Source organism: Leiobunum rupestre, chromosome 2 (genome assembly GCF_980474605.1).
Source record: "Leiobunum rupestre chromosome 2, qqLeiRupe1.1.hap1, whole genome shotgun sequence".
NCBI classification, from domain to species: Eukaryota; Metazoa; Arthropoda; class Arachnida; order Opiliones; family Sclerosomatidae; genus Leiobunum; species Leiobunum rupestre.
The window spans coordinates 68,273,181-68,296,417 of NC_143385.1; the positions used below are offsets into that span (position 1 = coordinate 68,273,181).

The 23,237-nt window shown below is 36.8% G+C and overlaps 1 protein-coding gene across 2 annotated transcripts in view; it reads left to right on the top strand.

The window, feature by feature from the left end:
• The window catches only part of Klp54D (Kinesin-like protein at 54D), an 81,662-nt gene that overhangs the window by 32,609 nt on the left and 25,816 nt on the right, over positions 1-23,237 (top strand). The window contains exons 1-4 of one of the 2 annotated variants that reach the window (XM_090165070.1): positions 2,987-3,199; positions 6,223-6,301; positions 8,324-8,448; positions 20,876-20,945. In XM_090165070.1, coding sequence (XP_090021196.1) covers positions 8,435-8,448; positions 20,876-20,945 — 84 coding nt within the window. In that variant the 5' untranslated portion in view covers positions 2,987-3,199; positions 6,223-6,301; positions 8,324-8,434. Of the gene's footprint in view, positions 1-2,986; positions 3,200-6,222; positions 6,302-8,323; positions 8,449-20,875; positions 20,946-23,237 lie in introns of those variants that run through there. The other variant, XM_090165069.1, reaches the window with a different exon arrangement.

A 23,237-nucleotide genomic window follows, 5' to 3' on the forward strand; every position in this document is an offset into this window, starting at 1 on the left:
CTCTCGTAAGGGAAATCTCTAGTAAGAGATTTATCTAGTAAGAGATTTCTCTCGTAAGAGATTTCTCTCGTAAGAGATTTCTCTCGTAAGAGATTCCTCTCGTAAGAGATTTATCTAGTAAGAGATTTCTCTCGTAAGAGATTTATCTAGTAAGAGATTTCTCTCGTAAGAGATTTCTCTCGTAAGAGATTTCTCTCGTAAGGGAAATCTCTAGTAAGAGATTTATCTAGTAAGAGATTTATCTAGTAAGAGATTTCTCTCGTAAGAGATTTCTCTAGTAAGGGAATTATCTAGTAAGAGATTTATCTAGTAAGAGATTTATCTCGTAAGAGATTTCTCTCGTAAGAGATTTCTCTCGTAAGAGATTTATCTAGTAAGAGATTTCTCTCGTAAGAGATTTATCTCGTAAGAGATTTCTCTCGTAAGAGATTTATCTCGTAAGAGATTTATCTCGTAAGAGATTTATCTCGTAAGAGATTTATCTCGTAAGAGATTTATCTCGTAAGAGATTTATCTCGTAAGAGATTTATCTCGTAAGAGATTTATCTCGTAAGGGAATTATCTAGTTAGAGATTTATCAAGTAAGAGATTTCTATCGTAAGAGATTTCTCTCGTAAGGGATTTCTCCCGTAAGAGATTTATCTCGTAATCGATTTATCTCGTAAGTCGTAAGAGACTTTTCTCGTCAGAGATTTATCGGATGGACCAATTTCGAGACTAGTATTTGAATACTACGTTATTTTCCTTTTGAATATTTTTTTTAAAATAGCACAATGCAAAGAAATTCGATGTAAATGGAATATTTAACTACGGTGAAGTCTTTAAAAATTTGATTATAGATTTTAAATATAGTGGATATTGATTAAGGCGTCAAACTATAGTTACCCAAATAGGGGAGTCGGAAGAATTCTGACATGTCTATATCAAATACCGTTATGTTACGATTAGCAACTCCCTTTGTTGGTTAATATATAAAGTCGTAAATTGAATAAATAAAAAAATTGTAAACTTATAAAGGACTGAAAATAGAGTTTAAAAGGTCTAACTTCTTAGTGTAAAATAAGCACGTTAACACTCCACAAAAGGACTAAATTCGGAGAGCAGAAGGTTTAAAATATGTTCTGTGGAAATACTAGTGTTGTAAGTCGGAAAATTTCCCACTCGGAAAATTTTACGGAAAATTACCGAGGCCTTTTTTCCGGAAAATTTTCCGTATTTTTCCGAAAAATATTAAAAACGTTTTCATTCCATGATTTGTCTGATATATTGTTTGCAAATTTAAATAAAGCGGTATTTTCACCTCATTTTTTCTAATCTAAAAGTAAAACTAAACCTATAGACTAGTTTAAACTGGTTGAAATGTAACACTATTAATGTTTTGTAGTATGTTTACTGATATTAGTCATTTTAAATCGATAAAAAGCTTAAAACATTAAAAACCCTTGAAAAGTAATATATGTTTAAATTTTTTATTTTTCCGATTTGCGGAAAATTTTCTGGAAATTTTTCCGCATTTTATTTTTCCGGAAAATTAACAACCCTAGGAAATACCCTAAATGGAAAAAGTTTTAACCACTTTATAGGTCTAAAATAAGAACTTTAATTACGGAAGCATTTGAAAAATAAACTATGAACGCGTATCGAAATAAAACCATTTAAATTTAAATAAAATGTTAATTCTTAATTTTCGTTTTACGCTTCAAATATTAAACAAGACCCACAATTTTAATGCACACCAGAACTTAGATTGAGATGGTATTCATGACTCAAAGGCTGATAATGATATACTTATAGTTTTTATACCCCATACAAATGGTACTTTAGTTTACCCCAAAATAACCGCGATATATTGACTATACAATCATCCACTCGCGCGGTAAAATACTGAGGAAAGTAATGACCGGTGTCCGAGTAAACGGTCATTTGGCTAAAGTTTTAAGAAGCCGTGTTGGTCCGATGTCCTTCGGTTTCGCCACATTAACCTTCGAAGGGCGTGTCGAGATATAAAAGTTTGATAACGCGTGTTGGGATTCTTCAGCGACAAACGACCGAGTATCGACACTTCTTCAAATCGGGCCGTAATTGCTTTCAGATCGAAGTTGAAGCTGCGGAAATAACAGAACCAAAGAAAAAACCTCAAGAATTCCTTTGCGTTGTCTCACGTTCGTTGCAGATTCTAAACTTGTTATCGGTACCTCTGGAAAGGTTCAAGGTTTACTCGTTTTTACACCCATGTACAGTGTAGCCGATGCCACCATATTCCACATAACTCTCCAAGAATTAGGCTTAGAAGGGTCAGGGATAGAAATATCCCTGTGAAAAAAATTAAAAAATTGATCAAAATGTGATCAATTTTTATTTTTTTCGTCAATTTTTATCAATTTTTTATAATTTTGGTATTTTAATTTTTTTTCAATATTGTAAAATGTTTCACAGGGAATCGGTCAAAATCCCATGTTATTTTCAATGGGAAAATTACCATTTTACGTTGTCAAAAACTTTTTTCGTTGCCATGGCAAACCCGTTGCCCATTGAATAAAATCCCTTTAGGATTTTTCAAGTTACATGAAGGTCTACAAAATCGGTGTGTAACACCTCGGGTAGTCTCCTTGTGAGAGCTATTCACGAGACAGACTGCATTACGAGGTTCGACGCAGTTTTGCGTCCGCTTGCTAACGCGTCACACGTAGCCTGGCCCTTTGACTCTTAAATATTTTGTACACCTGATTACGTAAGTGACTACCCCCTTGTTTGACAACGCCTCGCTAGGGGGAGATTTTCTTCTTGTGATGACGTCACTCCGTTACTAGTTCTCATTAAAATATTCCCCAAAGAGACAAACGTGTACTTCATCCGATTCTGAGTTGGTATTAGAAAAATTCGTGAACTTTTTTTAACCCTAATGACGTCCTTGGATAGAACCGAAAAGTTACTTGCCAGTATTTTTGGCGTAGTCTTGTAATCCCTTGCAACTGGGAGGCAGAGGCTGTGGAGAACCGTGTGAGAACAACCACCAATCCCCCAACGGGTGCTTGTCATACTTCCGCCACGGGTGTCCCACTCCTGTCCCCAAGTATATCCCCGTTGGCGTGGCCTTGACACATATCTCAACCGTGATTAATCTCGTGGCGGTTAGTGGATTAAAATGTCCCGTCTACCACCTGGTGAGAATCTGGAGAACTTAGGAGCTTTATAAAAGGTTTGCCGATTCAGGAATTTTAATGTGTAAATTATATACATTTATCTAGTAATATAATGCATATGACATGTTAAGCTACCACTTGAAAACGTGTAACTTGTACGAGTGTAGACGTAACTTTATTGCGTAAAATCTGCACGTTCCCCCGTTCGCGTTCTCGAGGGCTAGCTTAACCTGGCTTTTAAATCGTTTTTAGATTTTAGCAGTTTTAAAAAAGAGCCCGAATTTCAAGTCTTCCTGTTCCGCAGTGATGGGCACTGTTGTTAAAGAACCGCTCAGCTCACACTAGCAAATTTCTGAGCGGGGAAAGTTTCGTTTTTTTCGGAGCGGTAAAAGTTCCGCTCCTCTCTTTTCGGAGCGGTAAAACTTTCGGTCCTCTTTTTTCGCTCTTTTCCGAGCGGTAAAAGTTTCGGTCCTTTCTTTTCGCTCTCTTCGGAGCGGTAAACGTTTCGGTCCTTTCTTTTCGCTCTCTTCGGAGCGGTAAAAGTTTCGGTCCTTTCTTTTCGCTCTCTTCGGAGCGGTAAAAGTTTCGGTCCTTTCTTTTCGCTCTCTTCGGAGCGGTAAAAGTTTCGCTCCTCTCTTTTCGCTCTTTTCGGAGCGGTAAAAGTTTCCCTCCTCTCTTTTCGGAGCGGTAAAACTTTCCCTCCTCTCTTTTCGGAGCGGTAAAAGTTTCGCTCCTCTCTTTTCGCTCTTTTCGGAGCGGTAGAAGTTTCGCTCCTCTCTTTATGCTCTTTTCGGAGCGGTAAAAGTTTCGCTCCTCTCTTTTCGGAGCGGTAAAACTTTCCCTCCTCTCTTTTCGGAGCGGTAAAAGTTTCGCTCCTCTCTTTTCGCTCTTTTCGGAGCGGTAGAAGTTTCGCTCCTCTCTTTATGCTCTTTTCGGAGCGGTAAAAGTTTCGCACCTATCTTTTCGGAGCGCTAAAACTTTCGCTCCTCTCTTTGCGGAGCGGTAAAACTTTCGCTCCTACCTTTCGCTCTTTTTTGAGCGGTGAAATTTTAACTCCTATCATTTCCGTTTTGTGCTCTTTTAAAAAGATATTTTACAACTCAATTTTCGCTCAAAATGAGTTGAGCGTGCCCATCACTGCTGTTTCCTTACTTTTATTTCAAAAAGATCCACTTCAAAGACGTCTCTTTTCCCGATATTAAAGATAATTTTCAGGGTCAAGGTAAATGTAGAATACGAATCACGATATCCAATTAACGCTTTAATTCGATAGCTTCTACCATAAGTCTATAAGACATTTCCATAAGTGTTACAGTTAGTTAAGCTATGAGAGTAGTAACGTAAAATTGACATCCTATCTAATAACATAAGCGCCTCTAGAAACCTAAAAACAAACTATCACGGGCCGGTCTTGCACCGCGTGCAATTCTTCCTGCACAGAGCACGCGATATGAGGTCTAAGCAAAGAGCAAGTATTTCGCCTAATAACTCATTAGTCTGAAGTCTACTAAAAAAATATTAGGGTTAGCTGGTTTATGGCTTAAAGCAAGTGGTTTTATTAAAAAAAATTGTTTTTTTAATTCTTTTGTTTTTTTAACTTTGCTATAACTCTAAATTATTCCCAATTACTGGTACATTTTCTGACCAAAAACTACGAAACAAAAACGTCTTCTTGGCCGAAATATTTGTACATAATTGAATCTAACACTAAAACGTCGTTTTTGGCGAGACTTTTGTATTATTGGAAAATGAAAAATATCTACAACAGCCAATTTTAAAGCTGTTTTATAGTTGATTATTGGCTAATATTAATAGACTAAGCACAGAGAAAGCATCTAAACTTGTGTTTTTGTTTAAAGTCTTTGACAGGGATGTTAAAGAGAGTCAAAGAAGTGTTATTCCTTTAAGTATAGTCACAGAGAATTAAAAAGTTAATTTTTTAATATGTGCATATAATTTTGCTACTTTAATTTTTTAACTCAAATTAAATTTTAGTTAATTAAGAACAGTATGTACAGTCAAACTTAATAAACACAACCGAAAAATAGTTTAAGTGTAATTTAAACCAGTGTTTAAAAAAACTGGTTAAAAACAAAAAACCCTGGTTGAAAACAAAAAACTGGTTTAAAACCAAAAAACATGGTTAAAACAAAAACTGTTTAAAAACAAAAATAAAACTGGTTAAAACCGGAAAACCATGGTTAAAACCAAAAAACATGGTTAAAACAAAAACTGTTTAAAAACAAAAATAAAACTGCTTAAAACCGGAAAACCTTGGTTTAAAACAAAAACATGGTTAAAACCAAGAAACCCGGTTTAAAACCAAAAAACATGGTTAAAACCAAGAAACCCGGTTTAAAACCAAAAAACATGGTTAAAACAAAAACTGTTTAAAAAAACTGGTTAAAACAAAAACTGGTTAAAACCGGAAAACCATGGTTAAAACCAAAAAACATGGTTAAAACAAAAACTGTTTAAAAACAAAAATAAAACTGCTTAAAACCGGAAAACACTGGTTAAAACCAAAAAAGATGGTTAAAACAAAAAACTGTTTAAAAACCAAATCTATCGTTAAAAACAAAAAAACTGGTTAAAACCAAAAATCCGTGGTTTAAAACCAAAAACCTAATTAAAAACAAAAAATCCTGCTGGAAACTAAAACTGGTTAAAACCAAAAAACCCTGGTTAAAAACAAAAAAAAAACCTAATTAAAACCAAAAAAAACGGTTACTTTGGTTTAAAGAAAACGGGTTTTTCCAACTCTGCATATATGTTTAACATAATCATTGGTTAATTGGGGCTAGTTATTTAAAACAAGGCGACGCAAAAGCGAGCCAAAACGTCTGTAAGTAGTGTTTAGCGGCCCCTGCAAATGTAGCTTCTCCTGGCGGCCCTCCCCTCGGAACCCCTCTGGCTATTCGACGAAATGGTCAATTTGCAAAATAGCTTTTCGAGAAACTATTGATATTTTGCGTTCTCGTTTCGCGCTTTGTAGAAACGTAGTGGTTATTCAATGTCCTCAAGACATTCTCTCGGATATTTTCGACCCATTGACCGAGTTTCTGTTGTTTTTTTGCAGAGTTCGACCTCCGACCAGCGCGGAAAAGGGTCGAAACGACGTCCAATCGACTCAGTTCCCCGGGGAAGGTCAAATTAGCGTAAGTAAAACCGCATTTTGGAACTTCATATTCTTATCATTTGGTTTTGATATAGCCAACAGTAAATAGAGGAGAAAGTATTAGAATATCTCTACGAACTATTTGAGGGGGAAATCTGGTTTATTTTTCTTCAGATTCTACTTTCACCCCCCTTGTAAACCAATTTACAAATTGCTTACAGAGAAATACACATTTAGAGATAAGCCATTAGAGGTTCAATATTAGCCATGTAAAAGGATATTTTATCTTGTCAAATGGCTATTCCTGTTTACAGGATGGTTATGATAGAGTGTACGCTGCTTTTAGTTCTACCGAACTTTTATACCGTGATATTTCGTTCTATTGCTAAAATACATCCAAATTTAATTAAAACTAATCAAACTACAATATTTCCAAAGAAAACCCCTTCGTTGCTTTTCCGCATTACTCTAATTGATCGGTGATTTCGACTTAGTGTTCGGGGATTTTCACTAATTGCTCAGTGATATCAACTAATTTATCGGTGATTTTCACTAATTGATCGGTGATTTGCACTAAATGATCAGTGATTTCGACTAATTTCTCAGTGATTTCCATTAATTTATTGATGATTTTCACTAATTGATCGGTGATTTGCACTAAATGCTCGGTGATTTCCACTAATTGATCGGTGATTTGCACTAAATGCTCGGTGATTTCCACTAATTGATCGGTGATTTGCACTAAATGCTCGGTGATTTCCACTAATTGATCGGTGATTTCCACTAATTGATCGGTGATTTGCACTAAATGCTCGGTGATTTCCACTAATTGATCGGTGATTTTCACTTATTACTCGGTGATTTCCACTAATTTATTGGTGATCTTCACTAATTGATCGGTGATTTGCACTAAATGCTCAGTGATTTCGACTAATTTCTCAGTGATTTCCATTAATTTATTGGTGATTTTCACTAATTGATCGGTGATTTGCACTAAATGCTCAGTGATTTCCACTAATTGATCGGTGATTTTCACTTATTACTCGGTGATTTCCACTAATTGATCGGTGATTTAAACTTATTGTTCTGTTTGATCGGTGATTTGCACTAAATGCTCGGTGATTTCCACTAATCGATCTGTGATTTTCGCTTATTGCCGGTGATTTCCAATAATTGAGCGGTGTTTTGCTTTAAATGCTCGTTGATTTCCACCAATTGGGCGGTGTTTTGCACTAATTGATTGGTGATTTGCACTAAATGCTCGGTGATTTCCACTAATTGATCGGTGATTTTCGCTTATTGCTCGGTGATTTCCACTAATTGAGCGGTGTTTTCCTTTAAATGCTCGTTGATTTCCACTAATTGGGCGGTGTTTTGCACTTATTGATTGGTGATTTGCACTAAATGCTCGGTGATTTCCACTAATTGATCGGTGATTTTCGCTTATTGATCGGTGATTTCCACTAATTGAGCGGTGTTTTCCTTTAAATGCTCGTTGATTTCCACTAATTGGGCGGTGTTTTGCACTTATTGATTGGTGATTTGCACTAAATGCTCGGTGATTTCCACTAATTGAGCGGTGTTTTCCTTTAAATGCTCGTTGATTTCCATTAATTGGGCGGTGTTTTGCACTTATTGATTGGTGATTTGCACTAAATGCTCGGTGATTTCCACTAATTGATCGGTGATTTTCGCTTATTGATCGGTGATTTCCACTAATTGAGCGGTGTTTTCCATTAAATGCTCGTTGATTTCCACTAATTGGGCGGTGTTTTGCACTAAATGCTCGGTGATTTTAACTAATTGATCGGTAATATCCACTAACTTCTCTGTGATTTTCTTCGTCGATTTCCCGTGATTGTCTTGATTACTCAAAAGTGCGAAAGCACTGTAGCAAATTGGGAGGAATTTTCGAAAACCATCACTTACAAAGTTACAATCACCGTTAGGCGATGAAGAATGGCGGACATAGTGAGCTGCAATGGCGGCTCCGATGTTTTGACTGCAAAACAAAGTCTATTTTGTTTTGATTAAAATGTCGAATGTAATTTTGTGGTTTCAGGTGGAGGATTTCGCAGGAGCGCCGAAATCGTTCACTTTCAACGTCGTATTCGAACCCGAAGCGAAGCAAGAAGAGGTGTTCGAGTACTGTGGAATCAAAGGACTTATAGATATGGCCTTGGACGGGTGAGAAGTTTACCATTCACCTTCTTTAGTGTGCAGGTTTTAGGGTACCAATGTGATACCCGACAGATTTGATTTTTGTTTAGGGGGAAGTAAGTAGCTTACTGTTAGATAATGAGAGGGATTAGCATCTGTCAGGTTCATAAGAACTAAACTTTAATACTAATATTATCAGCCCTATTCCAAAACATAAAAAGAGCAGACGACGCTAAAGTTAGGAACTGGGTAGTTATCAGTCATGTAAAAGTTCACTAATAAAGAATCTTTAAAGATTGTTATTATTCATAACTAATAAGTGTCAGTTTAATCGATAAGTACCGACATTACAGCATCAACACTAAAAATCGTCTCGACATAGGCTTAGTTCAGTAAAAGAACCAACAGAGAAGAAACTGTTGTCTGATAAAAATATTTCCTTTGAGACCGTTGCTCAACTTGACGATTTCACCGTTGAGTAAACGTTGAGTCTGGTTTCTGGTTTCCACTTCGCGTTGATTCCCGGCTGTAAGAGCAGTTAATTAGTCCATTGATTGATAATTCTGTGATTTTACATTTAAAAATTCAAAGTAATTACGAAAAAACAAAATAATTAAGATAATTTCCATTATTTGGTCTAAACTATATGCGTACTAGTTAAGCCTTGGCACACACGAGGTAGCTTCAACCCTAATAAGAAACCGGACTCAACGTTTACTCAACGGTGAGTTATAAAATATATAAAAATAAATAAAAACTAATAGAACTAAATATATAATAATAAAAGACAGTTTTTACATCATCTGAAATAATTAAGGCTGTGCTATTAGTGGTTTTTTATCGAGTATTCGAGTCGAGTAATATTGAAGTCGAGTACTTTATTAGGGGGAAAGTTTCTCTTATTCGAGTCGAGTAACTAAAAAAAACCTCGAGTAATATTTTAACGAGTCGGGTTATCGAGTACTTGATTAGGAGCTGGTTTTATTCAAGTAATTATGAAATTAAATTTAAAAGGAGTAAAAGTAACCACAGTTTCCACAAATTTGTAGGTACCATCTATTGTCCCCCAAAAAGTTGTAAGAACCCCTCTTTGAACTTTGAAGCAACGAGGATAGAAAAAAAACAAATACTCGACGAGTTTAGAGAGCAGTTTATTCGAGTAATCGGGCACCCGAATATGCAATTTTTTGGTACTCAGTAATCGACGAGTATTCTCCAATTTCTTATTCGAGGTCGAGTTCGAGTAATCGGCCTAAAAAAAGGCCGAGTAATCGTAAATGTTCGAGTACTCGAACAGCCCTAGAAACAACTAATTTTTTTTAATCCTTTAAATAAATAAATAAAAATACTAACCATTTAACAAATCGTCAAATTGACGAAAATTCGTTAACAAATCTAATGGCTGATCCATTATCACATAAATATTGCACTAAGCCGCACTAGTTATTAAATCATTAAATACTAAAAAGTATAAATCATAAATTCCTTGTAATTCCTAGATATAATTAAAATTTACGAAAACGATCACGAATAGGAGACATGTGGGAATTCCAACGTCACGTGACATTTTATTGACCCCTGAAGTCGAAGCTAACGGGCCCTTGTGGGAGAATCGCGAACTAACCCCATTTTACGATACCACGAAACGTTAGTTTTGTATATATACTTCTGCCATTAATGTAAATCGAATTTATTTTAACTTGAAAACGAGCAAATATAGACGTAATATAATATTCATTAAATTTATAAACCATTTTCCAAAAATAAATTAAACAGTTCAGCGACCCAAGTAATAGTTATTAAACTTGCCATGGCTATAACAATTATAGTAAAAACCTTTACGCGTGCATGACGTCAAACAGTCAATTTATTGTCGTTCTACGGAACTTCGTACTCTGTTCCCCGAGGTCAATTGTTTACCTAAGAAGAAATTGCGGCGAACGCTCGCTTTGTTGTTAATTACCCAACTGAAGCTGCTTTTGGAATCGATCATTTTTACAGATACGGCCTAAATATACCTCTCACGAAAACCCTTTTTACATTTAGTTTCGTTTTCAATCCCAAACGCGGTATATGTACCAGAGTTCTGTAATATTAAGCAAAAACAAGTTCGCCAAGAGCGAAAATAGTATTTCGTTACCTTAGTGGCTGCACGGGAATTTGGCGCCCGCGGATAAAATGTGCACTAGCGGAAAGTTAAGCGAAAATTAAATTAAATCCAAAAAATACAATTATATACGTCTAACTAAAGTAGTTGAAGTTTAGAGGTTAAATTAGAGTGGTTAATCTTCGGAAAAATTAAACCCGCCCACCTGAATTAATGACTTTAAAAGGCGCTTGATGACTTAGGCCTAAGGTGGTGCCTTGTGTATTAACCTAGCTGATTATTAAGATAAAAAGTTGAAACATTTAATACTTTTTAAGGGTTTTTATACTAGTTTTATACTAGTTGAATCCAAAAGTAAGACAAAACCTGTAGACTACTACAGGTTTTGTCTTACTTTTGTACTGTACTTTATATTAAAACAAGCTTTAATACCCGGCTTCGCCCGGCGTCTTAGTTTTAATGAATTAGATCTGATTTGTACGTAAGAAAGGTAAACGCTGTAGCAAAAACGGTAGCAAAAACGTAACACACGTAACACGCGTAGCAAAAAGTCCTGAACTACTTAAAAATCCCAACTAAACCTCCCCTTCTACGAAGTCCCTTTCTTTCACACTAACCCGTTAAAAGGTTTAAAGGTCGGGACGGGCGCAAGGAACCCAAGAGAGGAAAACAAACCGGGCGACGTTTTAAAACAAATAACGGCGCGATCACGTGACATTTAAAAAAAAATGATCCGTAAAGAGGTGCAAGTCGGAACCAGCCGGAAAAATAGATAAGGGAAGCAAAGAAGTGAAAGTCCAAAGTCGAGTAAAATAAAATTGAATTAGATTAATAACCATGTCAGGTATTTGGAATTAGGCGCGTTTAGTTGTAAATCAGGCCCTGAAGCTCTAGAGCTAACCGTTCTCGAGTTTGTAGGAACATGACATACAAATAAATAAAAGGACAAACTTTAAGACTTATAGTTATAGATAATTAATTAGTGTTAATTTAATTTATAAATATTAAAAGTATTTAAGAATAAATTGACGTTAATACGTGTATAAAAGCGTAAAGGAAAACGGACTTTTGCCAAAGCTGTTTTTATAAATAACACTGTTATATTTAAATAAGAACCAAAATGTAATACTCTATTAACTATTAAAACTATAAATGTTGAAGATTCTACTAACTATTAATATACACTTCCGCTTAAGCTAAATTTCTAGTTTTCAGTGAACCGTTTTATTCGTCGGTGGTTCTATCGTAGAACATTCGCCTATCAGGGAGGAGGGCCCGGGTTCAAATCCCACCCGACGCTTTCGCAAATTGATAAAACACCGTGAAGACTTGATGGGAACCCTTCCATTTGGATGCTAAGACGTTTAACGTAACCATTAGCGCTCGGTCGGTCCCAAAAGTCGATAACTAGTAGAAACACAAAAAAACGCAACATACGCTATAACAAACAACACGCGCTAACACACCAACATACGCTGTAACACACTCGAACAAACAACACGTACGTAAACTCCAACTTACCTCACCACACAATACAAACTCACAAATTGCACATACACTATACCCAGCGCGGTTTTTACACTTTGCCCCGATACTGCGAATGTGATCGGGACTAAAAGTTCTTCGGAGAGGTAAAATTAGTTAAATGTATATGTAGTATCTTTAGATATAGTTTCGGTTTTACTTTACATGTTTCCTTTTTAACTATGCTATACTAGTTTAGGAACATGAATTTTCCGCAGTATTCATTAAGTTCTATCGAATCATTTTCTTCTTCGGTACCAAAGCTTACGTCCGGGGTGTTTGTGCATGATATGCCGCACATAGATGTACAAAGCAATCCACTTTGTCGACCACCACCGGACGCTCGGCAATTTGTTTTGTCGTTGCAAGAAACCCTAGGAGCTAGGGGTTTTAAGGCATGAAATAGCCCTTTAAATAAAGATCATTCATAGCCGATTATAGAGTTTGTGCTGCTGCGACTGGACATATATCTGGTTTGTTTCTGGTTTCTCTATATACTGCCAAAGATGATAATTTTCTATGCATAGATCTGGCAGCATTTATCAACAGGGGGGCAAGACAGTAAGAGACGGGTTTATTTAAGCGCATATTGGCTTGACAACTTCGTTTTTTACACCATTTAACTCGTTCGCATTACCCTTCATAATTTCCAAAACCAGGCAACTCTAAAAATTCAATTTGTCGAAAAATTAAACAAATTAACGTGTTCGCATTTCGCTACCTGATTTCCAAAACCAGGTAACTCGAAAAATTCGGTTTGTCTAAAAATAATGTAAATTAATGTGTTCTCGTTTGCGTGTACTTAAATGTCCGTGACATCTTGTTTATATCCCAGCCTAATTCGATTGGATTTAGCTTTCGTCCTTGCCATTTTTGAACTCAAAAGATAGGACTTAAATTTCGAAGGAGTGTTACAAACACAAACCATTCGATTGAAGAGCTGCTGCGAGTTGATCTTGACTATTTCCTCTTACCTTGGGGCTTGATTTTCTGCGCAATTTAGGATCGTTAAAATTTGTTCCAAGGACTTTTTTAATGTTTGCTGTTCCAACGACATACCGCGAGTCACCCTGTGGTCAGCTACTAGACCCGTGGAAAGGCAAACTAAATCTCAGTATAATTGCCCATGTGGAGAATGATCTGTGAGCCATTGTTCAAACGATCAAATGTCTTTGCCTAGAAACACGCAATTCGACGTGTTGTTCAGAAAATTATGTTGAAGTTTCAGTAAACATTTGAAAAGCTGCCCACTTAATTTTCTATAGTGCTTTCACTTATTCCTCTACCGCGTCAATACACCAACTGTCTGTAGAGAGCGCATTTAGGATTACTCGATACACGTGTCTGTCCAAGCGCCGGAACACAAATTCTCTGAAAAATCCATTGTTAGTGAAATTATTGAATTCTTTCTGATCAGCGATCATCTGAAAGTACAAGTGGCCGGACTTGGCGTGAGGCAATTGACCAGCCGCGTTGAAAAGCGGAAGCATATCTATAAGATTTCTACACGAGTGTCCCAACTACCAGTACGTTCAGCGAATATACATTTTTCCATTTCTTTCTGTTCGAGTACTTCTTGAAATCTCTTCCTACACGCTAAAAAAGGTTGGGTCAAATTCTACCCATTTTAGTGGCGGTTAGTGGACTGAATATATCTTTATATAAAATCATCTCCAACTGTCTTGGGGCGGTAACGAATAATTTGCAACTTACTCTTTAATATATACATTTAGAATCTAATTATACTATCTGATTGGTTCCCTTAAACTGACACTGCCTGTATGACTTTCAGCTTAAACTTATCTATCTGATTGGTTCCCTTAAACTGACACTGCCTGTATGATTTCCAGCTTAAACTTGTCCATCTGATTGGTTCCCTTAAACTGACACTGCCTGTATGATTTCCAGCTTAAACTTGTCTATCTGATTGGTTCCCTTAAACTGACACTGCCTGTATGATTTCCAGCTTAAACTTATCTATCTGATTGCTTCCCTTAAACTGACACTGCCTGTATGATTTCCAGCTTAAACTTATCTATCTGATTGGTTCCCTTAAACTGACACTGCCTGTACACTGTTAAAAAAAATGTTCTAATTTGAACAAATCGCCGTTCAGAAGGTTGTCCCTGTAACAGAACGCCATTTTGTTCTAAAATGAACAAAAAATATTCGTTCGATAAAGAACGATGGTTTATGGTTCAATATTGAACTTAGATGTTCTATATTGAACAAACCTTCTTTGTTCAAATTAGAAAGTTTTGTCGTTCGCGCTGGGACGCTTTGTCGTTCGACGTGGATCATTTTCTCGTTCGCCGCGGAACACTTTGTCGTTCGCGGTAGAACGCTTTATTGTTCGACTTGGAATGCTTTATCGTTATCCAATACAAAGAGTACATTAAGTTATCGCTTTCAAAATTTTAACTCATGTCTCCTGGCGGCGGTTCATTATGCTAAATTAATAAAAGTATAACCTAACCTAACCCACTGCCCACCGAAAAGGAAAACCCGGCCTAAAACTAGATTATTTGAATTTAGTTCCAACCTCAACTACAACCATCTTATTAAGCTTAAAATATCTACCATGAAAGTGATGTGCGTAAAATAAATAAAGCCTTTACATAGCGCAAAAGATATTAAATTCTATTCTCAGCCGAAAGGCCGAGAACTAGTAACAGACGATTTTAGAATTTATTTCTATGCTGAAAACGTCAAACCAAATTGCAGTATATTACGAAATATTTTCTGTAAATTTTAATTCTGGAACTTGGGCAATTACATTTCCGAACGAATTTCGTCTACCTTGCCAATCGAATAAAAATATACATAAAAAAAACGGTGCGTGTCCTATATATTCGGACCTTTCACAACCCCTTTTCGTTTTCCACTTCGTTAGGACACGGAGGTTATTTATATCGTTATTTGTGTTAAGTTTCTTTTCAATATTTGGGGTAGTTTCTGAGAAACAGCGTTACAGACCTAAACGCCATTTGAGTCGCTAGTGAAGGAGCTACGCTCCAACAATGAAATTGAATCTTCAGTAAATTTCCAAACACACTGTACATACAACTACAAAAACAACTTCATTACAACATGTTCTTATTAACCCTGTAAATAAATAACTACGAGTAATAGTTTAATCAACCAGTACACTAACTTAAAACAACATAATAATATACGAAAAAACTACCTATAACAAAGTGCACTCTAAACCACTTTATGGATGTTATACTTGTTTGTTACTTTTGGCCATACGAAGTTTTCCGCAAAATAGTGTCACACTTATTCGTTACTTTTGGTCATACGTTGAAAGTGTCACGCTTATATGTTAGTACATGTACATGAAACCAGCTTAAACTTATCTATCTGATTGGTTCCCTTAAACTGACACTGCCTGTATGATATCCAGCTTAAACTTATCTATCTGATTGGTTCTCTTAAACTGACACTTCCTGTATGACTTTCAGCTTAAACTTATCTATCTGATTGGTTCTCTTAAACTGACACTTCCTGTATGACTTTCAGCTTAAACTTATCTATCTGATTGGTTCTCTTAAACTGACACTTCCTGTATGACTTTCAGCTTAAACTTATCTATCTGATTGGTTCTCTTAAACTGACACTTCCTGTATGACTTTCAGCTTAAACTTATCTATCTGATTGGTTCTCTTAAACTGACACTTCCTGTATGACTTTCAGCTTAAACTTATCTATCTGATTGGTTCTCTTAAACTGACACTTCCTGTATGACTTTCAGCTTAAACTTATCTATCTGATTGGTTCTCTTAAACTGACACTTCCTGTATGACTTTCAGCTTAAACTTATCTATCTGATTGGTTCTCTTAAACTGACACTTCCTGTATGACTTTCAGCTTAAACTTATCTATCTGATTGGTTCTCTTAAACTGACACTTCCTGTATGACTTTCAGCTTAAACTTATCTATCTGATTGGTTCCCTTAAACTGACACTGCCTGTATGATATCCAGCTTAAACTTATCTATCTGATTGGTTCTCTTAAACTGACACTTCCTGTATGACTTTCAGCTTAAACTTATCTATCTGATTGGTTCTCTTAAACTGACACTTCCTGTATGACTTTCAGCTTAAACTTATCTATCTGATTGGTTCTCTTAAACTGACACTTCCTGTATGACTTTCAGCTTAAACTTATCTATCTGATTGGTTCTCTTAAACTGACACTTCCTGTATGACTTTCAGCTTAAACTTATCTATCTGATTGGTTCCCTTAAACTGACACTGCCTGTATGATTTCCAGCTGAAACTTATCGGCGCCTGCATTGAAACTAACTTTCTCTAACCACTTCCATGGATTGAAGACTAAGTTTTCGATTTCCATAGTTCATTTGTTTAAAGGGTCGATTCTTCGTTAACGAGAGCTGGCTCAAGTACCAGTACCCGAGCGTATAACGACATCAAAATCAATTCCTCCAACGTGATTGAAACGTTTGCCTCTCCTAACCAGATAAATCCATATAGTCCTGACAGCAGCTGCGAATTATGAAATCTTTTCTATTAGAAAAAAACCTATTGCTGTCGAATTTCCCACACTGTAAATTCCCTTAAACAAAAGCTGGCAAACAATGTATATATATATATTTATTCCTCATTATTGGCTTTCGCGTTGTACCCGCCAAACAAGGCTTTCGCTCGCTATCATAAGTTCATAAATATATTGGCCCATAAGTGCGACATTCTATTACAAGGACGAGAGGCAAATATCTTGTTTTCTGCTGATAATTTTGCGCGCATTCGGAGCCAAAGGGAGTCGATGTAAATAATAATAATAATCTGCTAGGCTAATAATCTTGGCACCACCTTAGCCCTAAGTCATCAAGCGACTTTTAATGCCTTTAATTCAGTGGGGTGGCGGAGTGGTTAGCACTTTCGCCTCGCAGCAAGAGGAGCCGGGTTCGATCCCAGCTTGTGGCACTGGGTGAAAACTCGGAACAACTCCTTCTGCGTTGAGTTTGCAAGTTCCCCACTGGTTTAAGGGGTTTTCCCCCGAGTTCTTCGGTTTCCCCTTCCATAAAAACTTGATGAGGTTAACGGTAATAGTTAGTGTAGGGAGCTGTTGGCTCGTACGCGTGACATGAAAGGCTTGCCACCACCCTCCTACGCATTGTAACCCGGCCACCTGAATTAATGGCTTCAAAAGTCGCTTGATGACTTGGGCCTAAGGTGGTGCCAAGGGTATTAGCCTAGCTGATTATTATTATTATTAAGCTGCGTAGGAGGGTAAAATCAGAATCATAATTTAATTATTTTTAAGGTTTACAAAAAAAATGATATTAACGGGCCCAGTCTTCTTGCGACTTATAGTGGCAAGCCCTTCACGCCACGCGAGCCAACAGCTTCCTACACTAACTATTACCGTCACTTTTCGAGAACGTGTTTAGAAGTTTGGAAAATAGGAAATAGTCCGCCTTACAATCGTAACTTTAATCTTTAAAATGGATTTTCTAATTCAGTGATTTCAGTCTCACGTGACGCGACGTCATCCATGCTTTTGCGCATAGAGAAAAAAACCCGCACAAAATGGCGGCCATAGCCAAAGCTACGAAAGTGAAATTACTCTATAGAGTGCTTACAATTCGAAACTCACCACGTCACCAATGTAATTTGCCTATTGATAAAAAACGGTAACTGTCATGGCAGCCGCTATTAACAATAGAGCTGTGACGTTACAAGTTTTCAAAATAGCATCAGACGAAAGCACTCTATAGCGTTGCTATATTTAACCCTCGGCTCCTAATTTTGTTTGTTTACAAATAAGGACATAGATAACTCAATTAATTTACCCGTCCTAATAATAGAATGATCATAGTCAGCTTCGTTATATTCCAAGTGTTGCTGATTCACGACAGATGGGGTTTTACAAAAGTTAGGCTTAACCTTTTATTTTGAAGAGCTTCAAAGTGTGGCCTACTAGCCCCTGGAAGTAGGCTGCAACAAGTGCCAAACCAAGCAGCAGGGAAACGCGAACATTAAGGTTTGGGTTCGTGTGATAGGTAAAAAAGGACTTCGTAAACAAATCGAAGTAACCTAAACTTAAACGGTATTTAAAGTCCCTGCTGCTTGGTTAGGCGCTTGTTGCAGCCTACTTCCAGGGGCTAGTAGACCACACTTTGAAGCTCTCTGGCGCTCTTTTCACTCATCGTAGGAAAATGGGGAAAAACAGGCATACTTCTCAACTCACCCACTACAACTCTTTAAAATTTTTGCATAACCTTTTGAAACACCCTGTATAGAATACTTGATTGGGACCAAGGAACAATATTTATATTAAAACTATTTAAACTAATAAAATATGTGTCTTCATATTTGTTTTTCTTAAATTCTCGGAATTACTTACCAAAATTTGTTACAATGCAACAGTTTTCACTTTGCAACGCCACCCCCCCCCCCCCCCCCGCCCAACTTTTCAAAGTTAAAAGTTCTTGAAACCTGGCCGTTGCTTAGGCAACAGGATCGACATACGAGAAAACCTATAGTGGCCGGATTTTTCGAACTTAAATACCAGAAGTTAATGGAAAAAATTTCCCGTACACTGATCTTTATAATAACACAAGCCAAGTTCTGTGTTTCTGTTCATCGTGAGAGCCACATATTTAGTTGACTTCGGACAAAGTCATTAGGTCTAACCAGCACGAGGCATTTAAAGTTTTTAACTTTCAAGGTTGATCTCAAAGTATCTTTGATAAAGTAGTTATTCAAATTCTTTCCTGCATATTTTATAAATAAAGAATTTATCAATAGGTGATTTTTTTTCGCCTGTTCTCGGTTTTTTGATCAGGTTAAAAAGGGTAGCCATATGACGTCATTTTACTTCAATTCTGTCTTGAGCAGTGACGGCGATCCCGTGGGGGCTCTGGGGCTCGAGCCCCCACAGGGAAAAACCAACGAGGGCTGAGCCCCCACAGAAATAAAATTGAGGAAAAATAGCAACCAGGGAAATATTTATTATCTTACTGCCATTATTTGGGTCCGAATTCAGTCTTTTACAGAAGTTATTTTGAGATTGCAGATGCGAGTAGCGTTAAGATGATATAACCGTGAAATTAATTACGATATTATCAATGTATTCATTGACGGATGAGATATTAAAAAAAACGCTTTAAAAAAATATGTATAGTAATAAAAATTTAGAGCTGTACATTTTCGTGCTTAAGTTTTAAGTATATGAATTTTTGGATGAAAAAATTATGGCCTGTGCCCCCACAGAAATATTTTCCGATCGCCGCCGCTGGTCTTGAGCAGGGAGTAGTTAAAGATTAAAGGTTATTTTATTTATTTACAAAAAGCTTGCCTCATGTCAAAGATAATTTAAACTGAGTTTAAATTATCTTTGCTCATGTGAAGAGGTCTAAACCCGTCATGTTTTCGTTTAAGCAGACGACAAAGCTAGATTACTCCCTCTACACCTCCTTTCGAGGAGGAGTAAAAAGTGTAACCTTAGAGCTCTGGAACAAGCGAACAAAATTCGGGACAGGGTAAATCTTGACCCGAGAACAGACGAATAAAACGATTTAGGGTAAAAAGTTTACACTTTTTGTCCTCGACAAGCGAAAAAAACACCACCTACTAATATCAACATTTCATGTTCCATAATGTTTGGAGCTGCGATTAATTTTCTCCTGTTTGATTGACTGATATTTGGTTTTTAAAGCTTTGCCGTGTTACGCCCAAAAATCCCGTTAAGTGTCGCCACTAACTATTTAAAAAAAATACCGAATCGATTACAATCTCTGTTGATAAACATAATGTAGATATACATTGTCATATTTAAACCTATAAGGGTGGAAGCCTCAGCCGTGGTCCAGCCTCGATACTTCTCCTAGTACAACAGAGTGCTGCGGGTGGAACACTTCTACAGGCGCTGGTAGGCCAAAAATAGACCAATGGGAGAATTGGATGCCTCAGCCGAGGTCCAGCCTCGGTACTTCTCCTAGTACACCCGAGTGCTGCGGTTGGAATACTTCTACAGGCGCTGGTAGGCCAAAAATAGACCAATGGGAGAATTGGATGCCTCAGCCGAGGTCCAGCCTCGGTACTTCTCCTAGTACACCAGAGTGCTGCGGGTGGAACACTTCTACAGGCGCTGGAAGGCCAAAAATAGATATTTTATAAAATTTACAACCATCGTAAAAAAGCCTCACGATTGCAAACGGTTAATTAACAATTTCCCCTCCGTTGAGCGTCACTGAACCCGGGCCATATTCCCCGTTGCGAACATACGGCAGTTATTTAGTCACCGCAGGAATCCATACCTCTACTAGGAATGCTTATCCTGGCGTATCGCGTATGGTAAGATCACTCTCTGACGGCTTTGGCCCCGCCTACGAAAGAAAAAATTCCCTCTGCGCACGCTCCCCTCTCACGTTGTTGTTTGTCAAGTTAACATTGTGACGTTAAAAAAAACGTCAGCCACATCGAGACGAAAATCTGCCGCGATAAGCATTCCAAGTAAAGGTATGGATTTCTGGTCACAGTTTGGAAACCTCAACCAATCGAAGCACTGCCGAAAACGAAATCTATCGTATACCAACAGGTACTTAACTTATATGAAGTATTTTGCTCATTAGATTATATCATATTTTAGGGTAGTAATTATTTTGACAAACTGGCACACTTATGGAACGTAATTATCGACTTATGACACTGTTTTATCGTTCGATAAATAAAAGCAAAGTCTCGCGGATTTAAAGCGCGGTTTCTACGTCCAATTATTCGTACGGCAAACATTGATTTCGCAACATCAATACTCTTTTATTTGCTGGCTAAACGAACTGCTTTATTTTTCAGGTTCGCCTGTACCGTAATGGCTTACGGTCAGACGGGCTCCGGCAAGACTCATACCTTGAGCGGACCACAGGTTAGTTCATGGACATTCTACTGCCTGTAGAATTATTTCATTAATAACACTATAAGTAACATAATAGAATATTAGTATGACTTGCTATTTTGTCCATGTTTTACATTCTCGTCCAAGTTCATAATACCATAAGTAACAAATTAACGAATAAGTATGACACTTATTACCTTTTCCGTCCTTTACATTTCCAACACGTCCACAATACCATAAGTAACAAATAAACGAGTAAGTATGACACTTATTACCTTTTCCGTCCTTTACATTTCCAACACGTCCACAATACCAAAAGTAACAAATTAACGAATAAGTATGACACTTATTACCTTTTCCGTCCTTTACATTTCCAACACGTCCACAATACCATAAGTAACAAATTAACGAATAAGTATGACACTTATTACCTTTTCCGTCCTTTACATTTCCAACACGTCCACAATACCAAAAGTAACAAATTAACGAATAAGTATGACACTTATTACCTTTTCCGTCCTTTACATTTCCAACACGTCCACAATACCATAAGTAACAAATTAACGAATAAGTATGACACTTATTACCTTTTCCGTCCTTTACATTTCCAACACGTCCACAATACCATAAGTAACAAATAAACGAGTAAGTATGACACTTATTACCTTTTCCGTCCTTTACATTTCCAACACGTCCACAATACCATAAGTAACAAATAAACGAGTAAGTATGACACTTATTACCTTTTCCGTCCTTTACATTTCCAACACGTCCACAATACCAAAAGTAACAAATTAACGAATAAGTATGACACTTATTACCTTTTCCGTCCTTTACATTTCCAACACGTCCACAATACCATAAGTAACAAATAAACGAGTAAGTATGACACTTATTACCTTTTCCGTCCTTTACATTTCCAACACGTCCACAATACCATAAGTAACAAATAAACGAGTAAGTATGACACTTATTACCTTTTCCGTCCTTTACATTTCCAACACGTCCACAATACCAAAAGTAACAAATTAACGAATAAGTATGACACTTATTACCTTTTCCGTCCTTTACATTTCCAACACGTCCACAATACCATAAGTAACAAATTAACGAATAAGTATGACACTTATTACCTTTTCCGTCCTTTACATTTCCAACACGTCCACAATACCATAAGTAACAAATAAACGAGTAAGTATGACACTTATTACCTTTTCCGTCCTTTACATTTCCAACACGTCCACAATACCCTAAGTAACAAATTAACGAATAAGTATGACACTTATTACCTTTTCCGTCCTTTACATTTCCAACACGTCCACAATACCATAAGTAACAAAATAACGAGTAAGTATGACACTTATTACCTTTTCCGTCCTTTACATTTCCAACACGTCCACAATACCATAAGTAACAAATTAACGAATAAGTATGACACTTATTACCTTTTCCGTCCTTTACATTTCCAACACGTCCACAATACCATAAGTAACAAAATAACGAGTAAGTATGACACTTATTACCTTTTCCGTCCTTTACATTTCCAACACGTCCACAATACCCTAAGTAACAAATTAACGAATAAGTATGACACTTATTACCTTTTCCGTCCTTTACATTTCCAACACGTCCACAATACCATAAGTAACAAAATAACGAGTAAGTATGACACTTATTACCTTTTCCGTCCTTTACATTTCCAACACGTCCACAATACCATAAGTAACAAATTAACGAATAAGTATGACACTTATTACCTTTTCCGTCCTTTACATTTCCAACACGTCCACAATACCCTAAGTAACAAATTAACGAATAAGTATGACACTTATTACCTATTCCGTCCTTACATTTCCAACACGTCCACAATACCATAAGTAACAAAATAACGAATAAGTATGACACTTATTACCTTTTCCGTCCTTTACATTTCCAACACGTCCACAATACCATAAGTAACAAATTAACGAATAAGTATGACACTTATTACCTTTTCCGTCCTTTACATTTCCAACACGTCCACAATACCATAAGTAACAAATTAACGAATAAGTATGACACTTATTACCTTTTCCGTCCTTTACATTTCCAACACGTCCACAATATCATAAGTAACAAATTAACGAATAAGTATGACACTTATTACCTTTTCCGTCCTTTACATTTCCAACACGTCCACAATACCATAAGTAACAAATTAACGAATAAGTATGACACTTATTACGTATTAAGTATAGCACTTGCTATCTTGACGCACGCTCGGTGTAACGTGCTAATTTGAATGTGCCACCGAGCGTGCGTCGCGCGCCGTTTTTAAATAAA